General features: G+C 45.6%; 1 protein-coding gene across 1 annotated transcript; it reads right to left on the bottom strand.

Moving 5' to 3' along the window:
* Positions 1-941: 941 nt before the first annotated feature.
* On the bottom strand, positions 942-10,552 carry LOC147125106 (uncharacterized). The gene is made up of 3 exons (XM_085991854.1): positions 9,183-10,552; positions 6,219-6,519; positions 942-973 (listed from the first exon to the last, which is right to left on the bottom strand). Exons 1-3 carry the CDS (start codon positions 10,545-10,547, stop codon positions 942-944), a joined length of 1,698 nt encoding a protein of 565 aa, XP_085847980.1. The 5' UTR covers positions 10,548-10,552.
* Between the last annotated feature and the right edge of the window lie 5,775 nt (positions 10,553-16,327).

The following is a 16,327-nucleotide window of genomic DNA, read 5'->3' on the forward strand; positions in this document are numbered from 1 at the left end:
CCATAGGGAATCATGGGAGAGCCTGGGTGCAGCCGTGCACCTCTGTGCAGTGATTGTCAGTGTTTGCAGCACCTGAATACTGTAGAACGCTGACAGCACAAATGTCAAAATAAAGTTGTGCATGGTCCCTTTAAGAATACCAGCTGATGCCGCGTCATCAAATGACATCGGCATACACGTTGGGCGGGCATACACAAGCCCAATCAATGTAAAATCATTCTACAGAGCGGGCTGGAGCCAGCAGCGGGTTCGGAACCCGCCACCGGCATCGTCCACCACGGACCCGCCAAGGTTGGGGAAATCGCGGCCCTAGTCTGAGCTGAGTTGGTTGATCTCAGCTGAGGCAGCAATTAGGATGCTAAAATTGTCCTTGGCATTCCTGGGCTAATGTGGAGAAAAATCAGGCCGGTCCTTGCTACTGATTACTATTCAGTGACTACCACTGGAAAGTGCATGTATATGTCCCTCGGGTGAGGATAGGATCGACCCTTCTCTGTTATGTTAGCCATATCAAATAGCCTGCTGGCAGTTGGGACAGAACTTACAAGTTTGGATGGGGGCGTAAAACGGGCAGTAGTGGATCGGACTCCCATTTTTACACCCCACCCAATTTTTTTTCCCCAACCAGTCAATTGAAAGGAAAGCTGGGTGTGGTGTATAATGAGTGGTCGAACCAATGTTTCCTTTAAACCGCGCAGTGCTCTGGAGCTCCCACGCAGCTGGCTCATCGCCATTTAAATGGTAAAACCACGCATGTGCGAAATTTTGAATGGACTGTGCAACCCGTTAAAGGGGCCGGGCGGTCCAAAAGAAATGAGAGGTAATGTTGTCCGCTAGCACCCGTTTTATGTCCCCACTGTCGTTGAAAGTTCTGCCCTTGGTGTCAAAGTGCACACATAAAAAGTGGCCACTTGAGTGAAGTACTGGAGATCTGTCAGTGCTCATGGAGCTTTAATCCAGCGAGAGCCAGTGCCTTTAAAAGAGAAGGGGAGAAAATTAAAAGGGAAAGATAACCAGGACAGCTTTTTACATTCACTATTTGTGGTGGCATTAACATAGCGCTGAAAGGCAGATTTTATGGAATTTTCACACCCAATGCAGAGCTTTTCATGCTTGAAGCTCATATTGGGAATTTGGGCATGACAGTCAACAAGGCCCGCAGAATTTATTGTCCATTAAAATTAATTGATTGAAAATCCTACAAGGTGTGCCAATCTTCCCACCCGAATTCCCCGCCCAGAGCGCAAGTTCATTAACAACAACAACTTGTATTTATGTACTGCCTTTAACGTAGTAAAACATCCCAAGGCGCTTCACAGGAGTATAATAAGACAAAAAGATTTGACACTGAGTCACATAAGGAGAAATTAGGACAGATGACCAAAAGCTTGGTCAAAGAGGTAGGTTTTAAGTAGTGTCTTAAAGGAGGAAAGAGAAGTAGAGAGGCGGAGAGATTTAGGGAGGGAATTCCAGAGCTTAGGGCCTAGGCAACAGAAGGCACGGCCACCAATGGTTGAGCGATTATAATCAGGGATGCTAAAGATGGCAGAATTAGAGGAGCGCAGATATCTTGGGGGGTTGTGGGACTGAAGGAGATTACAGAGATAGGGAGGGGTGAGGCCATGGAGGGATTTGAAAACAAGGATGAGAATTTTGAAATCGAGGCGTTGCTTAACCGGGAGCCAATGTAGGTCAGTGAGCACAGGGGTGATGGGTGAACGGGACTTGGTGCGAGTTAGGACACGGGCAACCGAGTTTTAGATGACTGCAAGTTTACATAGGGTAGAACATGAGAGGTCAGCCAGGAGTGCATTGGAATAGTCAAGTCTAGAGGTAACAAAGGCATGGATGAGGGTTTCAGCAGCAGATGAGCTGAGGCAAGGGCAGAGACAGGCGATGTTACAGAGATGGAAATAGGCGGTCTTAGTTATGCTGCGGATATGTGGTCGGAAGCTCATTTCGGGGTCAAATATGATACTAAGGTTGTGAACAGTGTGGTTCAGCCTCAGACAGATGTTAGGGAGAGGGATGGAGTCAGTGGATCAAATCGACTGTCGAGGAAATTAATTATCAGACGGAGACTTCGAGGTTCGCTTTAGGAATTTATTACGTGATATCACGGAGAGTCTGCAGCAGTCCCTACTGCCCACCAGCACTCTAAATTACTAATGTACAGCACTCATAGTTATACAGCAAGGTAAACAACTTCAGGTGATTAGCTTACATTACATTTCAACATAAGGTTTCATAGGTTCCATTGTTCTCAAGAAACAGATTAACATGTTCACATTTTATCACCAGATGTCCTAAGCCAAAAGGTCAGCTTGACTTCATTATGGCAGTCAGCAGTTCTTTTAGTTTTAACTAGTTTAGTGTCCTTTGTTCAATTAGTAAAGTGGTCAAGTATCCCAGCATGCCTTAATGTTTAATACGTTTTCTCCCACAATTCCCTCCTTGTTGATCTTTACTGATCAACACTGCTTTACGGCATTGTATTCAGTTCGTTTTCATAGGGAGGATAATATCCCTTTGGGAAAGGACGCATTTTTAGACAATCTTCTTCATCATAGTCATCCTGGTTTGCTCTTTTTCTTTCCTTTCTCTCTAGTACATTTGTAGCTCTTTTTACAGATGCTACTGATTCTACTGTTTGCGCTAGCAGATATCTCACTCTTATCCACATTATACAAATTAATATAAATAAAACTCCTGTCACTACACAAAATATAACCATCGGGTGAACAAACAATTCCAGCACTGCGGATGCTTTAGGTGACCATCCTTTAAACACATCCCACCAGTGGTGTACCGTCAAATCTGTTATTTGCGTAGCTATTTGAATCAAACCTTGCTCATCATAATCCATCACTGCTTTTAAATGGTGCAGATCTCTTCCTCTTTTCGCTAAGGCTTCTGCTATCTTTTCATTGTTTTTCAAAAATTTCATCAGATTAGCCAAATTAACTGTAGGGGGGACATTTTCTATCCCCAATACAGTTCTTCTTTGCATTACCGTAGCTCATTTTCCCAACTGATATGTCTTGTTGGTATGTGGGTCAAACACAGTATAAACATCTTTTATGCAAGTGTTTAAAGGGGGCCTTTTCAAAATCCCGTCTACATATATAGGCCAGGCACTGCTAATGCACAGATAGTTCTGGCCTATCTCATGCAAGGTAGTATCATTACAAGGTTTCAAATTCCAAATGCATGTACCTCTACTATGTTGTAATGAGCAAGGTTCATATATAGGGGTATGCAATGGGCATACTTTTCCAAACGGCCAATCTTGGCAATCCGAGGCATCGTGGGTCTTATTCCCCTGATCTATCCATTTACCATGAAATTCGGGATACCAAAAGTTTTCTCCAAACAGTTGGGGCAATACCAAGAACTGACACCAGGTTTTGGCTTTTGTCACATTTACCACTTTCATTGTAAAATTACATCCCTTAAGGTCACATTTAGTATATCTTCGATCAGGTTTTACTTCTAGATTATTTCCTTCAAATCCGAAAATTCTCATCCAACTAGGAGCATGTCCTGACATAGCGATTTGCTCTAGCTCAGCCCTCAGTGACTGCTTGGTAATTTCTTTAAACATACATTGAGTATGATTATTGACTTTCTCTTGTCCCTTTGCAACATTCTCTTGTTCCTTTTCTACCTTATTTACTTGCTTCCAACTCATTGTATCTGTTATCCACTGTGTTAACATCGCTGCTGTCAGTCCATTGTCCCAAGCATTTCTTATTTTTATAGCATCTCCTGTCAGCCCTCCTACTTGCTGTATTTTATTCTGCAATGTTTCAATATCTATTGCATTAAGGGCTCCCATACCAGTTCCTACTCCTCCCAAGACCGTTGCTAAGTCCCTTCTCCTTCTCCCGATCCTAACTCTCTTATTCAATTTGGCTTGTATATTAGTAATATTACATCCAGTATCTTTTTTATCCTCATATTGTACCTGTACTGTCAAATTTAGAGTATATGGGGAGATCAAGACCGGGGTACAGGTAGAATGCAATCTTTGCAAATGGTCCATAGGACTTTCTATCTGTTTCGTTTTCTTTGCGAAGAATGTTTCCCCATACCAGTGAGGTCTTCCTTCTATAAGAGTTGCATTTACGCATCCGTACGCCTGACCGTCTTTCAAATATATCGGTTGTTCCATGTCTCCGGTTCTTGTGTCATTTTTATACCATTTTCATAATTTAGTATAATTGTTTAGTATGTCAGTGTCATTCTCTATCCTACAACTTATGTTCACTCCTTTTTCCCATTTTATACTTAGAGTTATATTAGATCCTTGGCTAAATACTATTTTATCCATCCCAGATTTCATTTCGAACATCCCACAGGCTTCGCAATTAATCGTCCAATTAGCAATTACACAAATGGTGCCATTGTTACAAGTGTAAGTTCCCTACGATTGGTTACTGTCTCTCGCCTTCCATCCTAACTGGCCTGCCCATTCTGTTTTTTCAGTAGGCAGGATGGTCCAGGCGGCTGTCCTTATTGCACATAGGCCGATTATTATTATCTGGTTTAACATATTTCCTGATTTATCCTAGAAATCTTTAAATTATCCTAATTATTGTTATACAGCATTAAATATAAACATATATAGCAATCCGAAAGTAATCAGTCCTTCAATGGAGTGCCAAATTATGGTGGGCACGGATCTTTTCCCGTTTCTGAAGTGGTGTCTGGTGCAGTATGTTTATACTCCACCTCCGGTGTTTCCTCCGGATGATGCAACTTGCACCTTGTAGCGTGTACCCAATCAGGTTTTTCTTTCAATTTGAGAGCTGTTCGAGTTGTAAGCAGCACCAAATATGGTCCTTTCCACCTAGGAGAAAAAGATTCTTTATTTAGCGCTTTCACATAAACTTGATCTCTGGGTTTAAAGGGGTGCATGTTTCCTTCTGTGGGGCGCGTCTGGGCCTGTCTCACTTTCTCATGTATTCTTCCTGCTGTTTCACACATGGCCTGAGCATATTTTAATGATTTTTCATCATTCCAAATTAATGCCACCTTCTCTGGAGTCATGGGTGGGCGTGTGCCTGTTGTCATAGGCCGGCCCATCAAGATCTCATGTGGTGTCAGACCTGTGTTTCTATTTTTCTGATTTCTCAGGGCATAGATTACTACTGGCATGGCATCCGACCATTGCAACCCATTTTGCTGGCATACTTTGGTTAGGGCGGCCTTGATTTCCCCATTCACTCTTTCCACTATTCCTGAGGATTGTGGCTGGTAAGGTATGTGCAATTTCCATTGAAATCCAAGGGCTTCAGTTAAGTTTTTTATCAGTTTGCTGGTGAAATGAGTTCCTCTGTCACTGTTTATTCCCATAGGTATTCCAAATCTAGGTATTATTTCTTTTAGCAGAATGCTTACTACTGTTCTGGCATCATCCCTCCTAGTGGGGTATGCCTCTACCCAACTGGAGAACATATCTACTATTACCAGTATGTACTTAAATCCTTTTACTGCGAGCATATGTACAAAATCTATCTGTAGATTCTCAAAGGGCAGCTCTGGTTGGGGTAGGTGATCAAAATTTGCAGGCGATTTCCCTCTATTGTTCTGCTGACATACTAAACACATTCTGGCAACTTTTTCAATTGTTACCGTTATTCCTGGTGCATACCATTGTTGGGACAATGCATGTGCCATCCTTCCTTTGCCCATGTGAGCCTGTCCATGTGCCAGGCGAGACAGGGGCAAAAACAAGCTTCGTGGGCAAACCACTCGGCCATCAGGATGCATCCATATATCATGATCTTGATAGCAACCTGCCTTACTCCAAGTACGTTTTTCTTGGACTGTTGCCTGACTTTGGGCCTGTCGTAGTAGATCAGCATCAATGCTACTAGGAAGTTCTGGAGGAAAGTTACTAATGGTATTTTTGGCGGCTTGAAGCTGTGGGGCCTGCCTCAGTGCGACCTCTTTAGCCGCACTATCAGCAAATCTATTTCCACACGAGACTTCATCACCTGCCATGGTGTGGGCCTCACATTTTAGTACTGCAATTTTACTTGGCAACTAAATAGCCTTCAACAAATTTAACACCATTTGCGCATGCTTAATAGATTTTCCTGAGGATGTAATAAAACCTCTGTTTTTCCATAATTGTCCAAAATCATGCACTACCCCAAATGCATAACGGGAGTCAGTGTAGATATTGACGCTTTGATCTTTAGTCAAAATACAGGCTCTGGTTAATGCATATAGTTCAGCTGCTTGTGCAGATGTGCCAGGTGGCAACGCATAAGCTTCCAATAATTCATGAGGAGTCACCACCGCATAACCTGCTAATAGTTGATCATCACTAGGTCGATGCGAAGAACCATCCGTGAAGAGGATCAAGTCAGGATTATCAATAGGATCACTTAGCAAATCTGGCCTGGGTGTAGTGGTGGCTTCAACAGTTAACAAGCAGTCGTGTTCTGGTTCATCTGGATGTTCTGTTGGTATTGGCACAAAGGTCGCCGGGTTGACAGCTGGTGATCGCTGGTAGGTATAATTAGAGTGTGACAAGAGGATTATCTCATACCCAGTCCTTCTTGCCGCCATAAAGTGCTGAGTAGCTGCCGAATTTAATAATAGCAGCACTGCGTGGGGAACAATTACCACACAAGGGTGATCAAGCACAATAGGGATGGATTTTTCCACTATTGTGGCGGTTGCAGCAACAGCTCGTAAGCAGGCTGGCATGCCTCTCACTACGGCTGGTAAGGCTACAGAGTAATATGCTACATGCCTTTTTCCTCCCCCATGTTCTTGTGCCAGTACTCCTGTTGCAAAGCCTTCTCTTTCATTGACGTATAACTGAAAAGGCTTATTATACTTAGGTAGTCCTAACGCGGGAGCACTGACCATAGCTTTTTTAAGATCACTGAATGCCTTATCTCGTTCTGGCGTCCATTCGACTATGGGGGGCTCTGTCTGCAGCATAGCTGATCATAAGACAGCATCCATTTCTCTGTAGTCATATATCCATTGTCTACAATAACCCACCATTCCCAGAAATGACAAAATGTCCTTCTTTGTTCGCGGGATCAGCACTTTATCCACTGCTCTTATTCTTTCCAGTCCCAATCTTCGCTGTCCATACTCCAACTGAAAACCCAAATACTGGACGGATGTTTGGCAAACTGTAACTTCTCGGAGGACACCCTGTGTCCCCTGTTAGCCAGATGCTGGAGCAATTTTATAGTATCTTCTTGGCAGTCTGGCCCCGTTCGGGAGGCAACCAAAATGTCATCTGCGTACTGGATTAAGATGGACTGATCCGATAACTGACATCCCTCCAAGTCATTTTTAACCGCTGCCGCATACACCGCAGGACATTCAGTATACCCCTGGGGCAACCTGGTCCAGGTATATTGCTGATTTTTATAAGTAAAGGCAAACAGATATTGACTGTCCTTATGCAGTGGTATGGAGAAGAAAGCAGAACACAAATCGATAACCGAAAAGGTAGTTGCATCAGCTGGTATAGAGGAGAGGATGATGTTGGTATCTGGCACCAAGGGAGCAATGAGAATGACTATTTTATTGATCGCCCAGAGATCATGCACAAAACGCCAGTCATTTGGTCTTCCTACTTTCGGGATGGGCAAAATAGGAGTATTGCAGGGGCTCTGTGTTTTGACTAAAACCCCTTGCTGCAGTAAAGAATGTATTACTGCTGCTATTCCTTCCTCGGCCTCTGGGGCCAGGCGGTACTGCTTTAGACAGGGCAAAACAGCATTCTTCTGTAGCTGGACCCTATGTTCAGGTGCCGAATGCACCTTTCCCACATGATTCTTGTGCTTTGCCCATAATTCAGAAGGTACTTTAGTCAATGCCCATGGTAACAATTGTGGATTTTCCTTAGGGGGCTGTTGTCTTTCAAAAATAGTATCCCATTCTTTTCTTAACCAGCGAATTTTTCCCTCTGTTTCATTAAAGAATTCTATCTCCACCTTTCCAGCTTGAATTGGCAACGTGATGGAATAGGCTGGCTTGTGGTGTTGTATTCTTTTTATTATCTCCCCCACTTCCTTCGCCTTAGCGGGGGCTCTGACTGCTATAGTCAGGTGGGGTTCGGATGTGTGATGCATCCTAAATCTTTCTTTTTGTTCGTGTGTAAGGTGAACCAACATTCCCAGGCCTTTATCTCCAAAGAATAAATAAGGTGAAATCTGCAGCAATTCTGGCTGGTTTAGGTATGAGCAAACCAATTCTTGATAATTGGGTGTTTCTTTATGCGTGTACCATGCCGTACAATGGGTCCGTTTCTTTTCCCTACTGGTTTCAATTAGATATTGTAAATACTGCCCCTGAGGATCTTCCAATTCCTGCAAGGCTTGGTATACATTTTTTACCAATTGGCCATAAGGATTGCTATTCAGCTGCCAGCAGTACAAAATGGGGGCTCCTTCTACTTGCTTTTCCTCTATCATTAAATTCATTAGCTGATGAGTTTGTATTTGAGGCAGTTCCATGAACATGCCGTCTCGAGTGCAGTATATAACTGCTCCCAATTTACATAAAGCCTGTCTTCCCAACATAGGGAGAGGGGCGGTCTGAGAAATTATGAGGGTGTCTGTGACGGATTGCCCGTGCACTTGAATTTCGGTAGGTTTGGAGAGGGCTTCTAACATAGGGATACCGGCTACTCCCATGCTTACAACGTTAAATTGACTGGCGGGTATACCCACGGAGTGGGGTACAGAGGACATTGTTGCACCGGTATCGACCAGAAGGTCCAAATGGCTATTTCCTATTTTAACTGTAGCCATAGGCTGTTCTCTCATGGATTTGGACAATCTGATCACAGCCGCCTGTACCACCGCTTCTCCGTGGCACCCCTATGCGGATGGATTAGGGTTACTGAAAGAAAAGGAAGTTCCTTCTGCCCCTGGAGCTGGATACCCTCCTTGTTGGGCGTATCCCTGCTGTGGCCTTGGGGGGCATCGGCAATCTCTAGCCCAATGTCCTCTTTTCCCACAGTTCCTACGTTCATCCTGTGATCTATCTCTCATTTGCCATTGTCCTCTTCCCCTTCCTCTGCCTCTACCATAACCTCTTCCTGCAAATCCTCTTCTATTCTGTTGGAAATATTGTCCCGCTGTTTTTGGCTTTTGCTCTTTCGACTGAGTAAAGAGTCCTTCCCTATCCATATTTACCAGAGCAGCAACTACGTCCACCCAGGGCTGAGTCTGCCAATTTAGATTAATCATTTTAAAGGCTTGAGCTTGAAAGGGTAACATGCAGTTTAGCAGTGTTTGTACTGCCAAAGGTCCATTGTCTGCTAACGGAACTCCCGCATGTTCCTCCCACTTGCTTTTAAATCGAGCTACAAAATCAGGAATTGTCTCCTCCTTTCTTTGCAGACATCGAGTAACTTCTCCTATGTCACTATGCTTCTTGGCTCCTCTCATTAGAGCCTCTTTACCTCTATGTTCTAACCAGTGAGCAAAAGACTCATTTCCCTGGTCCAGTTGTACATCATCTTGTCGCCAATCTCCATTTTCTCCCGGGGGAACAGCAAATCCGTCCCTTAGGGTCGACCATGAGGACCCATACGCACATTTTAGCAGCATTAGCACATCCCCAAGAAGAGGGCTGTAAATGGTACATATTTGTTCTAGCCAATTATGAAAGGCAGTGGGCTTCATTAAGGGGTCTGGTGCCTCGGCTATCATAGCTCTAGCTTCCGCTGGGGACCATGGTTTTAACACTGCCACCTCTCCTATCATGACTCGAGGAAGTTGATGGGTAGTAGTGTCAGGTTGTGTTTGTGACCTAGTTGTAGGTCCATCACGTGAGGGTAGGTCCTGTACATTACTACCAGGCAGTGCAGCAGCTCCTGCTCCGAGTGCCTCTGCTGGAGGAGGAGGTTCAATTACGGGTTCATCTGCGGGTGGGGGTGGATTGTATGGAGGCGGCGCCGGAAATCGTGCCGGTTGCTGTCTTAGAGCAGCCGCTATCATTAGTAAATTATTTAACTCTTCCCCCATCTCAACCGGATCTCCCGCTGGGGTTCGGGGATACATTCCCACAACAGGAGCCTTAGGCAGCACCTCTCCCTTTTTCTGACTAGCCTCTGCCTCTTCCTGTTTCCCCTTCTTCTTTGGGGGTTGGTGTCTTTTTGCTACTTCCATCCACCTAGCAAAGCACCATAACATATAGGGGGTGTCCCACTCAGGATCCCCTCCTTCATTTCTAGTAATTTCTTCCCATTCTTTTATTGAAGGTATTTTAAAACTCCCCCCATAAGGCCAATCTCCACCCGACCATCCATACAGATCACTACTAAAAGTTACCGCATACCGATCGTCTCCTGTTTCTTTTATTATAGTATCGGCTGGCGGTCCCGGTGGAACGATGGGATCTCCTACCTTTTTTCGATGTTGCACGAGCTTTTTTATTCTGTCATTCATTCTTTTACATATCTTGATTTTACCATTTGCAGCCTCCTGTTCTACCTTGCCTCGGGCTCCTTTCTTGGCAGGCTCGGACGAATCCGCTCGACTGCCGTTATTTCCCATCTTCTCCTTACTCCAGTAACTTAGTTTTAAACTTACTGGTTGTACAACCGCGGGTTATTTTATATACACAAAATACAATGAGCGCTCACCAGTTTTTCCGTCCGCGAGTCTTGAAGTCAACCCTTTATTTTCTTTGTAGCTACTTAATTCGGTGCCATAGTCTTTTCTCTCTTCTCAGCAGTCTTGCCTCAGCCTGACGGGATTCTTGGCTCAGCATGAGTCACTGGCCGGATAACTAGGCAACTGCGCGCCGTCCCCCTTTCAGCTGGGACGCGCTAGGTGCTCTCCCCCTTTCAGCTGGGAGGCACCGGGCACTTTCCTTTTATTTTTAGGAGAGTCCCTTTTTAAATTTCCTTTGTCTAATTGGAGCCTAAGCGGGCCAAGTGATATACAAGGTCGACGCTATACCCAACTTAGACATTCTTAGTTCTTTTAGATCCCGTTGTTAGGGATCCTGCCGACTATGCCAAATTCTGTAGAGGAAATTAATTATCAGACGGAGACTTCGAGGTTCGCTTTAGGAATTTATTACGTGATATCACGGAGAGTCTGCAGCAGTCCCTACTGCCCACTAGCACTCTAAATTACTAATGTACAGCGCTCATAGTTATACAGCAAGGTAAACAACTTCAGGTGATTAGCTTACATTACATTTCAACATAAGGTTTCATAGGTTCCATTGTTCTCAAGAAACAGATTAACATGTTCACATTTTATCACCAGATGTCCTAAGCCAAAAGGTCAGCTTGACTTCATTATGGCAGTCAGCAGTTCTTTTAGTTTTAACTAGTTTAGTGTCCTTTGTTCAATTAGTAAAGTGGTCAAGTATTCCAGCATGCCTTAATGTTTAATACGTTTTCTCCTACATCAACCCTTAAGATCCTATTTCTGTTTTTGAGTGAATGGGTGCCTTTGAATAGTTGAAGTTTTGTGTGCCTTTGCACCATTATTTCAACACATAGGTTTGTGGCTTTAAGCAAGATTGCATTTGGGTAGTAATGCAGGCAAGCTGCAGACCAGCATGGGAACTAAGGGAATCAGTAATTCATCCCATTACCCTCAGTTGTTCTGTGTTATATATACACAAGAACAATGAATCTTCAATGCCAGACCTGCAAAACTGCAACAAAATAATCAACATGATCTAAAATCAGAGGGATTCATTTCCAAGGATAAGATTTTCCTATATTTCAGGGGATTATTATTATTATTTAGCATATGCAGAGTTCAGGGGTTGAAATGCCTATATACCTTTATTGACTGCGTTGGCTGGAACATGAATAATTCTAACCTTGAACTCCATGTATAATTGCTTGTTGCTCAGGGGACTGCAATGACCAGGACCTGACCATAAATTCTAAGTAAACTTTGATACACATGTATTCTGGTTTTATTTATTGAGCATTAATCTGAGGGATGTCAGTGTCAGAATTAAATACCTTTCCAGTTTATGCAGTTTTGTCAACATTGAGTACTTCCATGTCGGGTACGACACTGTCAGTACAGAGAAAAGCTCTCACTGCAATACCCAACCAATGTGTCTTAACCCGAACTTACTCTTAACTTCTTATTGCTCTCAGTGGGTACAGGAGCACTTTCACTGTACACTCTCTCCAAGTGAGATTTGAAGTGGATCTTGGAGTTCAGGGCTGGATACAGATGTTTAAAACACTGAGTGTGCCACATATATTTATGCAGTAACGAGAGCCCCATACAAACGAAAAGCAAGACCCTATACACAAAAAGGTGAGATCCATCTATATACAGAAAATATGATGCCTCCATGTTATCCTTTCCGCCATCTTGCACCTCTCCTGAAACCTGTTAAGTTAGAAGCACCAGCTCTTTAAAATTCCCAGGCATGGCGAGCTCTAAAGGCTGCTCGCTGACTGGTCAAAATCCACCAAACAGGGAGCAGCCTTTTCCAGTCCTCCAGACCCAGGAACTAAAAAAGCTTAAATCCAAAGCTGCTGGAGTCAGCTTTGTACATGGAATTAATAGGAGCTTTTCAGGCCAGATCAAAGGAACTTGTGGGCCACGCTGGCCCACAGGCCATGTCTTGAACACTTTTGGCGTATGTGACTGTATCTAATATTGACAGACAACAGGAAAGGCTTTTTTGACAAACACAGAATAACGGCAAATGTGAGTGTGATACTGATTTCCAGCTTTGTCAACAGGAAGACCAAACTTTTCTTTTTAAATAGTTTGTATTGAGAACAGAGCTGATTAACATAATATAGCCTTGCAATAGCGGTTGTGTATAATTTGGGTTTAAGACTTTGCCAAGTGAGGGGATGGTGTAGCGTGTGAATGAGTGTCAGGCCCAAGTACAGAGTAGCTCTCGTTCCTCTTTTAACTGTCTTTCTAAGTAAAATGTTCTAGTTTATCTCCCGCAAAGCCTCCTGTAAAACACAAAAAAGTTGTGGATAAGAAAAGGTCATTCAGCCCATTGAAGCTCATCACTCTCATACATTACCTTTGCCATCACAGCATCTAATTGTAATTTGAATAAACCCAAAGGTTTTTGGCTCTGATTTCTTGTTTGGTAGATTATTCGCAGTAATTTATTATTATTCCTGTAAAGATGTTTTTCCTAACATCTGCTCTAAAACTCCTTTTCATTCATTTCAATTCATGTCCTCTGCCCCCACTTTCTTGGCACATTTGATGTCATAATTTTGATTTACCCTATCTATACAAAATCATAAGATAAATATAAATGGAGATTCATAGTATAATTAAAAATCTTGCATCTAGTGTGCATCTATCATAATCAAAATGTTACATCGTACTGTAGGAATGGTCTAATTCCTATCAAGAGACTGAGGTCGACTCAGGCGATCAATCAAAAGAAGTTTAATGTAAAACTAACTGAGTTTAACAGACAAATGCAAAAGAACTACGGATACAGGTCTTTACAGTTCGAAGGCTCCACGAGGATTGCCAGGGCGGTCCCGTGGACGGCGTCATGACGTTTTTCCCGCCGTTGGAGGATCACGTGATTAACGGCATGACGTCATCGCGTTTGCCCGCGCTCTTAAAGGGACCGCGCTCTGTACATGCAAACAGTATATACAAAGATACAGGTTCAGGCTGTAGCTAACAGATTGTTAAAGGGAATTATGTACAGTTGTTCAGAGTCCCTTAGTGGCTCTGCCACATGCGCCCCCCCAGAATTGTCTTTAACGGAAAAAGTAAAACGGCGAGGAGGCCTGACAAGCCTGTCAGAGCGACTTCTGTACTCCTGAAGTGGAAGCTGCTGGACGGCGGGCGGGCTGTCAGGTGGTTGTGCTTGTCCTGGCACGGCAACTGTGGACGGTCGACCACGGCTTGGCGGCTGTGCGGACTTGACAGGATGGTCAAGGTCCAAGTGTGCCGGTTTCAAACAGTCCACTGAAATGTGGTCCGGTTTACCCCCGATATCCACCGAGAAGCTTTTGTCTCCTGCCTCTAGCATGCGGAAAGGACCAGTGTAAGGGGCCTTGAGTGGATCCCGATGAGCGTCGTGGCAGATGAACACATATTCGGCGTTCTTCAGCTTTGCTGGGACGTGTGAGCTCTGAAAGCCGTGCTGCGATGTTGGTACAGGTGCGAAACACCTGGCTGCCTCCTGGTGGCTGATGAGTTGGTCGGATGCGGACCATGGCTCTGTTGGAGTCGGAAGGAAATCTCCTGGTACGCGTAGCGGCTGGCCATAGATGAGCTCTGCCGAGGACGAGCGAAGATCTTCCTTGGGTGCCGTGCGAAGACCCAACAGGACCCATGATAGCCTGTCCGCCCATCCAGCGCCTTGGAGGCTGGCCCGCAGTGCGGCTTTGAGCGACCTGTGAAATCATTCGCACAGGCCGTTCGCCTGTGGATGGTAGGCTGTGGTGCGATGTAGCTTGATGCCGAGCCCCTGAGCCACTGTGTTCCAGAGCTCAGAGGAAAACTGCGGTCCACGATCAGAAGAGATGTCCGCAGGTACCCCGAAACGGGTGACCCAAGAGGAGATGAACGCCCTGGCTACGTCTGCCGAAGTGGTGGATGACAAGGGAACTGCCTCTGGCCATCTAGTGGTGCAGTCTACTATCGTTAGGATATGTGTAAACCCATGGGAAGGTGGAAGTGGCCCCACCAGGTCCACATTCACGTGATCGAACCGTCGCTCCGGAACAGCGAAGGTGGCCAATGGAGCTTTGATGTGACGCTGCACCTTGGCCTTTTGGCAGACCACGCAGGTGTTGGCCCAGTCGCGGACATCCATATGCATGCCCCGCCAAACGGACTTGGGCGACATCAGCCTTTGCGAGGCCTTCATTCCAGGGTGTGACAACCCGTGTATGGCATCAAACACTTTGCGGCGCCAGGCGACCGGCACGATAGGGCGAGGATCTCCGACGGAGACGTCACAAAGTAGCGTGGTGCCTGCGGCATGGAATTTGACGTCGGCCACTTGGAGGCTAGAGGGGCTGGTTCAGTAAGCCTGCACCTCCGGATCCAAGGCTTGATCTGCGGCCATGAGGGCATAGTCGATGCCAAGCTGGACCGCATGAACGGTCGTGTGGGAGAGGCAATCTGCCACCAGGTTGTCTTTACCGGCCACGTGCTGAATATCTGTAGTGAATTCAGATATAAACATTAGCTGACGTTGTCGGGCTGACCACGGTTCGGCGGTCTTGGCCATGGCGAAAGTTAGTGGCTTATGGTCCACAAAAGCAGTGAAAGGACGTCCTTCCAACAAGAACCGGAAATGGCGGATGGCCAGAAAAAGAGTCAGCAACTCCCGGTCGAAGGTACTGTACGCTCGCTCGTTCTGCCGTAGTTGATGGCTGAAGAATGCCAGCGGTTGCCACGTTCCGTTTACCCACTGTTCTTGTACTGCACCAATGGCGTAGTCAGATGCGTCGGTGGTGAGGGCGATGGTGGCTCCTGGCAGCGGGTGCACCAGCATGATCGCGCTGGCCAAGGCGCTTTTGGTGTCAGCGAAAGCACGGTCCATGTCGACCGTCCAGCTTACCGGATCCTTGCCAGACTTGCCCTTGAGGGCCTCATAGAGGGGCTGCATGAGTAGTGCTGCCTTAGGCATGAAACAGTGGTAGAAGTTTACCATACCGAGGAATTCTTGCAGGGCCTTAATATTCTGTGGGTGTGGGAAAGATGTTACTGCCTCCACCTTCGTTTGCAAAGGAACTGCTCCTTCCGAGGTGATGCGATGCCCCAGGAAATCAATTTGTTGCAGGCCGAACTGACACTTGGCCGGGTTGATGATCAGGCCGTGTTGGCTGAGGCGCCGAAAAAGGGTGCGTAAGTGACCGATGTGCTGCTCCTTGTTAGGGCTGGCGATGAGAATATCGTCCAGGTAGATGAATATGAATTTGAGGTCCCGGAGTACAGAGTCCATCAGGCGCTGGAAAGCCTGGGCAGCGTTCTACAGTCCAAACGGCATCCGCAGGAATTCGAAAAGGCCGAATGGGGTGATGACTGCAGTTTTCTGGATATCTTGCGGGTGCACTGGGACCTGGTGGTAGCCACGGACAAGGTCAACTTTGGAAAAAATGGGCAGAGAAATCCTGGATATGAGGGATCGGGTACAGATCAGGAGTAGTGGCGTCGTTTAGGCGTCAGTATTCGCCGCATGGCCGCCATCCGCCGCCAGGTTTCGGGACAATGTGGAGAGGCGAAGACCAGGGACTATTCGACCGGTGAATAATCCCTAACCGTTCCATTGTGGCGAACTCCGCTTTCGCGGCCACGAGCTTGCCAGGTTCGAGGCGTCAGGCCCGTGCGTAGACCGG

Source organism: Somniosus microcephalus, chromosome 1 (genome assembly GCF_052327205.1).
Source record: "Somniosus microcephalus isolate GS21.2 chromosome 1, FLI_Smic_1.0, whole genome shotgun sequence".
In the NCBI taxonomy this organism is placed as follows: domain Eukaryota; kingdom Metazoa; phylum Chordata; class Chondrichthyes; order Squaliformes; family Somniosidae; genus Somniosus; species Somniosus microcephalus.